The following is a 12948-nucleotide window of genomic DNA, read 5'->3' as shown; positions in this document are numbered from 1 at the left end:
ACATATATACATATATATATATATATATATATATATATTTATTTATTTATCTTGTTAGTTTGTTTATTAAAAAGAGAAATCATAAACTAAAATTACCTTAAACTTTGACAATGATGATTTCTCTAAATTCTTGACTTGAAGTTGGAGACTTGAAGCTTCTTCTTTGTGTGGAAAATAGAAAACAAATTTGAAGAGAGAAGAAAAATATTGTTGGAACTTGGAACTTGAAAAGTGTGTGGGAAGGAAACTTTTGAAGTCTTTTGACTTTTAAACTTTCAGAATTTAGCTTCTTTTTTTTTTTTAATGAAAAATGTGTTTTTAGTTAATAAAAATAAATTGAAGCAAATTGGGGCTGCCTGGGATCGAACCTGCGACCTGTGAGTTGAAATCTTGCAGTGGTACCAGTGAACCATCCAGCCATTTTGAGAACGGGTTCAACAAGTTTTAATTTAATATATTCTTTAATAATTATAGAAGTAATATATCGAGTTTAGTCGGATGACCACGGGTTCGGGTGACCCAAAATTAGTACATAAATTCGCCCCTGCTCACAACCTACTAAATCCTCTAATCATATACACTTGTATGACCAAAAATTCCTTTATCTCCTTCTCATATTCCATTTAATCATATAGGTAAGGGATGCTGATCAAAGTCACTTTCATATGTCAAAGGTCATCAAGCATGACAATAGGTCTTGAGGCATGCACAATAACATACTTGTTATCAAATTCAATTAACTTTGCCAATAGAAAGATAATGTATCATCATCCACCCTAATAGGGGCATCTATATTTGTGTAAACTATACGAATACCATCGAGTTGTAAATACGTGGCTGAACAGCTTAACAGAATCAGTAGAACTATTTTTTTCGGCATGCACAAAATGGAGGGGAGAAGAGGGGATCAAGAGAACAATATGTCGTGATCTATATCTTCAGACGCTGAAAAACTGTTGCTTTCCGGCTCCCCTCCCTCCTCTTCCTCATCCTCCTCACTGTTCAGTGCTGAAGTTAAAGGCTCGGATTTCCTCCGTGCACCAGCCCCACTTCTTCTTCGAGTTTCTGCAAAAATATTTCATCTCATTAGCACTGTAGCCACCAAGAAATGCTACAATGACTAGAAGTGGCAACAGTATTGGGACTTACTCTTATTAGTAATCGCAGAGCGTGTAAATGCCAAAAAGTCGTCCCATTTGAATTGTCTTAGTTCCTGCTTCTCTTCCTCGGAAAGCTCAAAATTTGGTTCCCTCCCACACATAAAAGCAGCCCTACAAATTCAAGGGAAAAAAGAAAAAATCCATCCATATTAAGGCTTCCATAGAAGAATCATCTAATAGCAATAGAACTGCACAAGGATCTTGTTGCTGTAAATTTCTGAAAATTGGTAGATGAACCCTAGGAAACCCCATCTTATCAGATACCAGTAAGGTATGAGCCTGTCGAACATTTGAAATTTTTAGCATCACACTGAAGAGGATGCAGAATTTAACAAGGTGAAGAGAAATAAATTTGCAGGCAGTATGATACCTGTCATATAGTCTAGCAGCTTCTTCTTGAGTGCCAACTGTACCCAAGTGGATTTGTTTTTTATCAACTTTTATTGCAGCTTGCCATTTCATATTTTTAAAGTAGACACCTCTCATGAGACATGGTTCTTGGTTTTCAAAGTGCTTTCTCCTGTGTCGCTTTCTGCGTTTAACTTCTGGAACAGCAAATGCACAAATGTTATTTCATGGGATGCAAGCAGCACTTCTAAAGACACAAGAGATTCCTTAGCGCTCGATGTGAATATTCCTGCGCTAAGATTTATGGAACTAGAGTGTCTTTCAGTCAAGCCAAGAGCTGGTGGTTTAAGTAGGAGTATTCAAATAGCTCCCAGCCAATTCAAATGTTGATTCAGGTAAAGAACAAAATGGAGCAATTCATCATTTGATGGAACTTTTTGATGATAGATATGCTGATGACAGCAATCAGCAGCTAAGTTTCAAGTGACATATCCCACAAACATGAAATATTGATATTCTGAGGCCAGAAGAATTGCTTATACAATGTGAACTAGATATAGTAGCAACATATGGCTTCTCAAAACCTAGATGAAAGAAGTTATATACCATGACTATTGAGGAATAGAGGAAGCTAATTAATTATTCAAGGTGATCCTCTTTTTGTATTTACGAGCATAGAAAAGCAGAGTAATCACACACATAAGCAGTAAAAGACGTCGTCCATATATGTGCTTCATGCTGTTGAGGTTTCTTGAGTTTTTGTCTGCAATAGACAGTTGCGTCATGGCGCTGCTCAATTAATTATCATGTTTCATTTAAATATACTTGAAGAAAATTATTCATAAACACATTTATAGGATCCCACTCTCTGTCCTCATCAGTCTGTCTGTTACACAATAAATGAATCAGTTGGTCAAGTTAGTTAGCTTTGCCTTATCAGTAATTAGTTACACTGTTGAATTAGTTAGAAGAAGTTAGCAAAATAAGATTCTTTCTCATGTATATATAAGGCATTGTATCATTAAAGATTGAATCATCAATTGAATGTTCAAGTAAACTTTCCTATTGAATTCTATTCTTCATCATCTTCTATCCTTTCATCCATCATAGCTGAATAACTCGAGCTTCCTCAACCCCTCCACCCCCTTTTCTAATCTTCTGCCTTTTTTATTTTCTTATTTACCCCAGCATTTTCCTTACTCCTTTAGACCTGTTTTTATTGAACTAGCAGCACTAGACTTTGTAAAGCACAATAGTTCCCATCAGTTGATATGACATTAGAACTTTGTTTCAGAAGCAACAAAATTTTAAAGTCAGCTTAACAAGTAGTGGGGCTGAACAATTATGTGCAGTCATGTAGAAGATACCGAAACAGACATTTGAATTTCGTTGTATGTACCATAAAGATCGGCAGGATCTACCCTAATATAATGAAATAGAAATACAGGCAACTAGGTGATCAAACCATCATTAGTATATAACCAAAAACCTGGAAATTGTTGAGCGGTCTGCTCCATCAAGGAGCCAGAGGCATGACTATTCGATGATCCAGGAACAACCTTTATAGCAATTTTCTGGAGAGCATTGAAACAATAGATTAGAATATAAAGAATGCCAGCAGAACTTAAGAGTTCATAAAGAAAACATGAAATTCAATGGGTCGGGCAGAGTATCCCATATGATCCTCTGTGAATTAAAATCCTACTGACTGGAATATACACGTTAATCTGCTCACTATAATAGTAATAGTTGTGCCATAACATGTTAGTAATCAATTATTCTTTCCTTTCTGTAGCTGAAGCAGATATTTAGAGAGAAAACTATCATTCAAAATTCAATTAAAGCTGGACAGAATCTAAGATATTTAAAGATTTGGCTTCATCATATCACTTGACTTTATTTTTACTAGTCAGAATGCTATCAGTTCAAGCAGACAAAACAATGCAGGAAAGGCCATAAACTGTAAAAGGGGCAACAAACATAGTCGGCTATTCAGTAAAATCTCATTGCTTGGAGACATTAGTGATAAACCTCCTCCAGTGAACACATTTTCTTTTTCCCTTTTGTGTGTCATAGCCAGTATTATTTACCCAGAAAAACAAGTGAATTGAATTTGCATCCATCAGACACAAAAGCGTTTTTCAATGTAAGCACTTTCGGGAGAACCTAGAGGACCCCTTCCTTTTCTGCATGAAATGATCTGAGGAACAAGCTGAAACACACGCAATACAGCACAGGACATAACAGCATAACAACAGTTGTCATGTCTTACCAAATGCGGTAAAATTTTCACTTAGACTTCCCTCTACAAGAAACCAAATAACTACCTATGCTGAGGTAGCCACGTCCACTAATTTGATCAGTATTCTGGAAAATGTTTTACATAGTTCTGAAGATAAGAATCAACACATTTAGCATAGAATTTCTGAGCTTCCTTATTATGCAAACTAGTTTGCTTAAGCACGAAGGTATGGAATAGATACTTATGTTTAGTAGGAAACATATTATATAAACTCGCAAATAGGTTTAATTCTAGCACATTAACTTGGTGCTATTGAAACCAATCAATCTTTTCATGATAACCCAAAATAGAAGGAAATGGATCAGAGACAATATCCCTTAGGATCATAGCTTAGGAAGGTCGCATCACATACTGCTTCTTCAATTAGATCATCCAGAACCATTTGGCTGAAAACTACTTTATTTGCTGATTCAAGACACAGTTGACTGCAGGCGAAAAGATCCATAGAAGAAGCCACCCCGGTACTATAGAGCCTGTCCTAAAATTGTTAAATGTGACTCCGCATTGCTTCTATCTCATTTTAAGCTAAATGCTTTTAGTGTTCAAACTATTACATCCTTCTTACTTGCTTGTCAGTTCAGAAGTAGAATCTAGTCTTCAAAGATTATTCGGAGACTTTTGAAAACAAAATCAGGCAAATTTAGACATTCATGCTCACACAACATATTAGCACAATAGTGAAGCATATAGATAACGCTATCACTTCTCTTACAGATACATTAAAATTAGTAACTGAAGGGATGCAGCAAGAATAATGAGAACGACTTTAAACTAATATAGAGTAGAAATACCAACATCAATAAACTATTCATACCTCTTTTGACTCATCAATATCAGTTGATGGCATTGGATGTACACTAGTGGGTCTGTTGTTGAAGAAACGATGTTCGGCAAAGTGCCCATTCCCAGAGAACTTTGGCAGTGGAACCAAGAAGGCACTTCGTCCTTCATAATCATTTGTGTATCAAGAAAAGTTATCCAAAAGTATTGCTAAACTTGTTAAGTAAGTGAAAAAGATAAACAGATAAAAGTGAAAACAGGGCATTCTAGTTTACAATAGATAGAAAACTTGACAACTGTATTTTACAAAGTATAGAAACTATGCATCTACTGGACTTCAATGATTATAATAAACCAAGATGCACTAACTTTCCATACCAGAGCAAAGTCCTAACAGCTTGCGCCTTCGGATGCTCACCATAGCTCACCAAATTATGCCTAGCAGAATTCCAACAGCACGAAAATTAGAAAGTTGGAGACGCATTTCCATTTGTAGATAGCAGAATACTGCCAACTTGTTAGACAAAGTAGAAGAAATGCCTAATCTGACCCTTAGATTGCTGGGAATTGATATCATGTATGAAGCAAGATATATTCACTCATAAAACATAGTGTAAGTGAAATCTGAACTGTAATTCATATTACATTATCAGCATTACATATATGATCACTTCCAGAACAAAGTCAGCAGCCTGAGGCTGGGGAGACATTGCTAAAACTATGACAACACAGCTAAAATCAAGATTTTGTCATTCCACACTACTTAATCTACCTGCTAATAAAATTAAGCCCCAAAAACAAGTAGTGGAAGATTTAGCCTTGCATAGAAAGAATGGTAACATTTAGACTAGTTAGTGGTCAATATTGTCACCCTGGGGTTGGGAGATTTCACATTCCATACAAAGAATCTTAAACATTCAAGTGACAATACCAAGGACTAAAAAACATGAAACCCAAGTTGGCAGCAGACAGTAAAGATAATTTTTGCATAAAATAAAGCAAAAGTTAGACCCTGTTGGAAGATAAGGTTATGTAGACCAAGTCAACCCTCACCAACCTACCACCTTTTGTGGAGAAGAGAAAAGAAGAACAAAGATGCAAACTTTCCAAGACTAGAGAGTAGAGACATCAAAACAATCAGAGAACAAGGGGGGAAAAACCACCCACATGTAAAAAAAAAGTACCATTTGTCATCATCCAAAGCACAATGACCAAGGTCAGTAATAGTAACAAACAAATTATCCCACATGTTAAACCATAAGTCAAAACTCAAAAGTAACTAAAAAGAAACAAAACCAAAAACCAAGAAAATAGTACCTTAAAACTACAAGAAGAAGAGGAAAAGTGGTTGAAAATCAAGAATCTTGAAATGGGGATTTAGGTGAAAAAAAGAAGGGATTTTTTTCAAGTTGAAAAGGGTTGAGAAAGGAGATTGTAAAGAGGGTGTGGTAGAAAAAGAGAGAGAAAGAGGTGGAGATTGTGTTTGTAGAAGTAGTTGTTGTTGTTACTCATGCATCTACCACCTTTTGTTTTTATTTCTACTCTCATTATGTCTTTCTTTTCTAACACTGGTTGGCTGGCTGGCTACCTTGTTGGTGATGCTGGTAAACCCCCTACTCTACTACCTTTGAGGGGTAGTGGGGTTGAAAGAGATACAAACAAAGAGTTAATATAGAGAGAGATATTAGAAAATTAGTTGAAACTTCTTCTATAATTACTTATAATATATATCTATTATTCAATGACCATTTTGCCCCTCTGGTTCATGGAAAAGTCTTAGTATATTCATATTTTTCATGACAAAAATACCCTTGATTAATCCACAGCCTCTTATTTTTTAATTGAAAAAAAAAAGATCCTAAAAAGAATCATTCTTCTTTAAGTGAAAAAGGAAATGCAATATTTTTGTATTGGATATTTCCGGGGACCTCTTGAAAATAATACTTCAAAATGTTTAATTAATTAAAATTTTAAAAATTATGTGTTTTTTTTTTAAAAAAAAGAAGAAGAAGAATTGGCTTTGTTGTTGGCCAAATACATTTCTATTATATGGTTGAATGACATATGAATTCATTGAGAATTTTTTGAAAATTTTCTTTTTATTACGATTAATACATGCTTTATTTAACTAATATTTAAAATATATTCTTGTTATTTAATTTATACTATTAATTTAATATAATGAAGTTGCACCTTGTATTATAGAATTTTCTGCTAATTAAATTAATTTAGTCAATCTTTACTACTTGGTCAAATTGACTTTTGATAAGGAAAGAGTACCAAGGAAAAAAAAATAGAGGAGCACTATGTTTTTAGTAGGTACTACAAAAAAATCTCCAAATCCCAAGCTCTCAATATAGTTAACAAAATGTTTTTTAAGAAAAGTGGTGAAAATTATTTATGCCGTTTAATTTTATTTTAAAAGTTAAATATTTCTTTAATTCTGAATAATAAAAATTGTCTCTCCTTTATTCTAATTATCTTTTTAAAATGACTATTTATCCTTATATAATTAATCTTCGTCCTTTCTTCTTTCTTTTTCTATACTTCTTAAAATCATGATTTATTTTTATTTTTTTAATTCATGTAATAAAGTTTTCATAGAAAAAATTAGTATTATTTCTTAGACAAAAAAAAGAAAAGAAAAAGAGTGAAAAGTACTAATTAAATATATAGGTTAATTAATGATGTTTTAAATAAAATAAATAAGCAAAATAAGAAAATTATATTTATTTAGTAATAATCAAACTCTAATATCTAGTCAAACAAGTGAATAACAAGCAATACAAAATAATTAATAAAAATAAAGGTATGTTTTGTATAACAAATTTAAAAAAAATAAAATTAAAATATTTCATTGATGACAATCAAAACTCATTTAAGAGGGAAATGAAACTTAAATATGCACACATGCAGGTAATAAAATAACACTAAATTTGTGATAAATTCATAAAGAATTATTTTATTTATAAGGTTAATTAGATTAATAAAAAAAAAAAAATCCGAGATATAATAAGATATAATATAGATGGATGGTTGGAAATGTCAAAAGGCAAAATCGATAATGTATAGGATAAGAGGAGAATAGTGTATATTATTCATAATTGGGATGGAATATGATTTTTTGAGCAAAATTAAGGGTATACATAATTTTCACCTTTAAAAAAAAATTAATAAATTCTTAATAATAATAACATTTCAAGTGCAATTTTTATTATCATAAAAAAATGCCGTTTTACATCTGAGAATTATTTTTTAGGGGAAATAGTGATTTTAATTTCTGTATTATTGTATAATTTCAGTTTTAGTCCATGTGTTATCTGGTTATGTACATTTAATCTTTAATTATTTGAAGCGTGCAATTTTGGTCATTGAAGTTAACAAAAGTTAACTATTTAAAAGAATGATTATTTTAATATTATATAAAATAAAATAAATTAAAGAGTTGGTGATTCTAAATGCTTGAAGAATTATGTATATAAGAAAATTTGAATTTTATAAAAATTAAATATTAAATTTTAAAAAAAAATTGAAAGTTGTTAGGACACTATTGATAGCCTTAGGAAGCTTGTCCACCTATTAAACTCTTTTAAATGTGAGCGTATTTGACCTTGATTAGTAACCATTTAAAAAGAGAGGAAGAGTGAGTTGCTATTTGCTAATGAATAAAACACAAAGCAAACAGAGAAGCAAATGAGATCATTTTATATATTAAAAATAATCATTCTAATTGTATATTTTTTAAAAATATATAATTTTAATTTTATATACATAATTCTTCAAGAATTTAGAACCACCAACCCTTTATTTTATTTTATGTATTTTAAATAATCATTTTTGTTAAATAGTTAAATTTTGTTAATTTTAAGGACCAAAATCGCACACTTTGAATAATTAAAGGTTAAATTTGCTTAATCAAATAACGCATGAACTAAAACTGAAATTATGCAATTATACAGATATTAAAACCGTTATTTCTCTTCTTCTTTTTTTGCACTTATTCGTCTAAATTTGTTTGAACTTATAATTTTATATTATTATTATTATTTAAAACAAAGTGTATTACTTGAGTACTTTTCAACACATATATTGCCTTTTTGAGAGACTGATTTTTGAATCCCTAACAGGAGGAAATTGGGTAAGATGCATCCCTATTAAAGAATAGACGTGCAAAGTTTTCTATCTAGCATCAGGGGAGATAGATACTAAATGGAGTATTAAAATAGACATACCTTCTTAGTAGAAATTCACAAATAAAAGGTGATATAAATGTATGTTAGTTGAAAGGCATTTTTTTTTTCTTTTTGCTCATAAAAGATTACTTTTATTATATTAAGTAATTAAAGATATATGGAAAATAGCATATCCGTTGGATACGTTTGTCTTAGCAAAAGAAATACATCCCTATAAGGATAGGTAAATATAATATTAGTACTATTGTTTGTATGGGCTAAGTTAGGGCTATGAAACCAACAAGGAACAAACAATAAGGAATCACTTCTTCTTCTTTTCATTTGTCATTATTAGTTCGATTAATTTGAATTTATATTAAAAATATTAATTTAGGAGAATAAAACATGTGTACTGATTTTTGTTTTTATACTCTGATCTCAAGCTCAAAATGTTTGGTGGGTGTTTAACCATGAAGTTTAAATATTTTTTTACTTTATTTTAAAATTTATGGAATTGAAACACATTACATTACGATTTTGCATCAGAAGAGAGATTTCAAGAAATTGTAAATCTATAAAGATCGAGTTGTTATTGGTTATATTTTTTATTAAAAAATATTTGAAATAATGTTTATGCTTGAATGTACTTAAATACAACTTTTAAAGTGAAAATGATTTTAAAATAGGTATAAGTTATGGATAAATAAATTTCAACTCTTTCATGGCTCCGTGGTGAGGCACAAACTCCAACAACAACATATCCAGTGAAATTCCACAATTGAGGTTGGAGAGGGTAGAATGTACGCAAACCTTAACACTGCCTCGTGGAGGTAGAGAGGTTGTTTCCGAAAGATCCTTGGTTCAAGTGCAATAATCCCCGATATAAAATAAAGGAGATAATGAATAAAATATAGCAAATACAAGAAAAACGGTGCAAAAGTCTACTAGAGAAGAGTCAAAACAATAATAAAATCATGTGATAATTGAGAACCACAAACAACAAACTAGGTTGAATTATTAAAATAATATTAAACAATGAAATAATTTATTTATTTTTTAAATAAGAACTACCATAATACAACTAGTACCATCACAAACACCAACAACCCTAAGCAGAACTCCACTACAGTAGCTACTAACATTTTATTCTAATACGTGTCCTCTACACCCTCTTATCTAAGGTCATATCCTCGGTAACCTGAAACTGCGTCATATACTCTCTTATCACCTCTCTCCAATACTTATTCAACCTACCTCTGCCTCTCCTCATACCCTATATAACTAACCTCTCGCACCATATCAATCTTACTTTTCTCATCTTGTCCACCACAGAGCTACTCCGCCTTATCCTGGATATCCTCATTTCTATTTTTATCGCTCCTAGTATGACTACACATCCACCTCAACATCCACATCCCCACAACATGCGTCTTGTGGACATGAGAGTTCTTGACTGGTCAATACTCAGTCACATACAACAATGTCGATTGAACCATCTGTAATGACTCGGTCGGTCTTTTTAGAAAGTTTCATGAATTTACCATTTTTGCCGTCTCGATATCGACCCTGAGTCTTCTATGATTGAGTTTTGAAAAGTTGGTTTTAAACTTAGAGTTATAAGTTGAGAATTTGGTAAGTTTTGAGTTTGAAAGACTAAGTTGTAAAGAAAGTGATTTTCGGTGTCTTTTGGAATTTTGAGTGTCAAAATAGAATTCCGCTGATTCCATCAGTTCTAAAATGTGAAATCTGATTCATGAAAGTTTTCGGTTTCTGATTCGTAGTCTTTTTGAGGATTTGAGGTCCTAAGTTGTGAAATTGTGGAACTTTAGTATTTGGGTTGACTTTGGTCAACATTTGGGCTTCGGATGCTCGGATTGAAATTCTGAGAGTTTTTTTGGATTCAGGGAATGTTATTAGACCTAGGTGAGGTCATGATTAATTTTTGAGAGGTCCCAAGCTTGTTTTAGCCTTTTTAGGTTGAGTTAGTTTCCTGTGATTTCACGGATGTTGGGTTAAGGAGACCTTGGAATCGTGTTTTGATAGTTCCATTGAGTCCAGAACGTCGAGTATAATTGATATGCAGATATGGTTTGTTTGTACGAGATTCTGAACGAATCATGAGGGTCATTTCTAGGTTTAGAGTGTTGGCTGATTTTTCGATGTCTGTGTTCTAGTGCTCTCCGATTTTGCGAGGGGTGTCTCACTTTTGCGAAGTTCGCTTTACCGAGATTGGTTTTGCTTTTGCGAAGGGTCAACCCCTGTTGACTTTCGCATTTGCGAAGAAACCTTCGCTTTAGCGAAGACCATTCACTTTTGTGATGCCTGCGTTTTAAGCGGGATTACGTAAGAAGGGCTTACTCTACTAGTGGTTCGGCTTGGTCTCACCCCCGTCCAGCATTATTTCTCCCCACTAAAAAGAGCGATTGAGAACCTTTCTGAGCATTTGTCTTTGCGGGACGATTGAGAAAGAAAGGAGTATTTCATTCTTTTGATGCCTTCCATTCCACTATTCTGATTGAAATAATGGTTCTTTCAAATGACAAAGTCATAATGAGATTAAAAACTGTAAGCAAACCTTGGTCGCTTTTGCGACATCAGAAAGGATTTTTGTTGTCATTTTGGGGAAGCATCATTTTATCATTTTTGAGTTTTGGGAGCCCTGGGTGGCGATTTGGACCAATTTTTTTACGGAAATCTTTTGGGTAACGATTCTTAACTCTAAATCTTCAATTGCCTATTATTATTTATGAATTTATGTGTTTGAATCAAGCTTTTGAAATGAGTAATTTGGGGTTATCTTCACGAACCCAAGATATTAATAAAATGGTGACTTTAAAATTTTGATCCTTTTTTCGAAATGATTTTCACTAATGAGTTCCTAAACTCTTAAACAACATTTTCAAGTATTGTTTTCCGGATTCAAACCTCCATTTGAAATCGAGTTTTGAGTTGTTTGACCCATTTTTCTATATAATTGATATGAGAATGTTGTTTCTTATGAATGCTAGTAAATACTTGATTATTATAGATTGTGTGGCTTTGGAAGTGATTCGGAAGGGGAAGACCCAACTCTTGGAGTGATTGTTGATTGATTTAAGGCAAGTGACTTCCTAAACCTTATTTTCTAGTAGAATTCGTGTACTTCCTTCATTTCTTGTGTGATGAGAGTAATGGGGATGAGGTGGATGGTTTAATTTTCCATTTGTTATATCTAAATGAATAAAAGGGGTTGAAATGAAAAGGCTTATGTGATGAACATGATGATGTGAGTTGCCTTATTGTGACCCTTGTTGATTGATTGATGTAATGTTTGAAAGCATGAATGTGGACTTGAATTGTGTGAATTGTTGTCTCTTCTGTGTGGTGTGATATTGCTTGTATGCATTAATTGTGAACACTGTGACGAGGCATGTGATGATTTGATATAAAGCCGATGGAAAATGGTTCCAACTAGTGATATAAAGCCAATGAGAAATGATTCCGGCTAGTGATATAAAGCCGATGAGAAATAGTTCCTAAAAGTGATTTGATATAAAGCCGATGAGAAATGGTTCCGGCTAGTGATATAAAGCCGATGGGAAATGGTTCCGGCTAGTGATTTGACATAAAGCCAATGAAAAATCATTCCGGCAAGTGATATTGTACCGATAAAAAATAGTTTCAGCGAGATTTTGATCATTGTGACTTGATACTTTTAATGCTTACGCGTGACTTACTTGTTAATTGTGATTGATATACTTGTACATGTAACTAAACTACTTGACATTGAGATTGACTTATTTGAATTGTGAAGATTGAACTGTGAATATTGGGCATTGTGAGTCATCTATTGTAGAATTGCTAGGTTTGACTGATTTATGTGCAGGTTATAGTTTGAGGAGGTTCGGTTGGAGTGTAAGGGGTATTCGAATTCTAGCTAGTTGCTTTGTTTAGTAGGTTGCTTGTTGGGTACCGTGTTGTTGGTACTCACCCTTTGCTTCTACACTTGTGCAAGTTTCGAGCCCGGACCCATATGATCTCTTTCTCCTTATTCTAATTTCAAGGCTTGTCACGGATTTGAATAGGTAGTTGTTTGTCACTTGGTGGATCCTCTTTTCCCTTTTCTTTATACTTTGTTCTATTTGAGAAACAAATATTGAGATTTGTAATTATTTCTTAATTCCGCACTTTATGTATATAGTGGCTT

At 32.9% G+C, this 12948-nt stretch overlaps 1 protein-coding gene across 2 annotated transcripts; it reads right to left on the bottom strand.

The window, feature by feature from the left end:
- Positions 1 to 643: 643 nt before the first annotated feature.
- On the bottom strand, positions 644 to 6267 carry LOC102594615 (ethylene-responsive transcription factor-like protein At4g13040). Of its 2 annotated transcripts, none has more exons than XM_006339950.2 (7): positions 5908 to 6267; positions 4969 to 5028; positions 4625 to 4755; positions 2998 to 3082; positions 1531 to 1705; positions 1150 to 1271; positions 644 to 1065 (listed from the first exon to the last, which is right to left on the bottom strand). In XM_006339950.2, exons 2-7 carry the CDS (start codon positions 5009 to 5011, stop codon positions 908 to 910), a joined length of 714 nt encoding a protein of 237 aa, XP_006340012.1. In that variant the 5' UTR covers positions 5012 to 5028; positions 5908 to 6267; the 3' UTR covers positions 644 to 907. The 2 variants fall into 2 exon arrangements, with proteins under 2 accessions (XP_006340012.1, XP_006340013.1); XM_006339951.2 differs by lacking the exon at positions 5908 to 6267 and adding an exon at positions 5363 to 5435.
- Between the last annotated feature and the right edge of the window lie 6681 nt (positions 6268 to 12948).

The sequence above is a fragment of the Solanum tuberosum genome, unplaced genomic scaffold (genome assembly GCF_000226075.1).
Source record: "Solanum tuberosum cultivar DM 1-3 516 R44 unplaced genomic scaffold, SolTub_3.0 scf00013, whole genome shotgun sequence".
NCBI lineage: Eukaryota > Viridiplantae > Streptophyta > Magnoliopsida > Solanales > Solanaceae > Solanum > Solanum tuberosum.
Note: the sequence above shows the minus strand (reverse complement) of the source record. Positions and strands in the feature narration are given on the sequence as shown.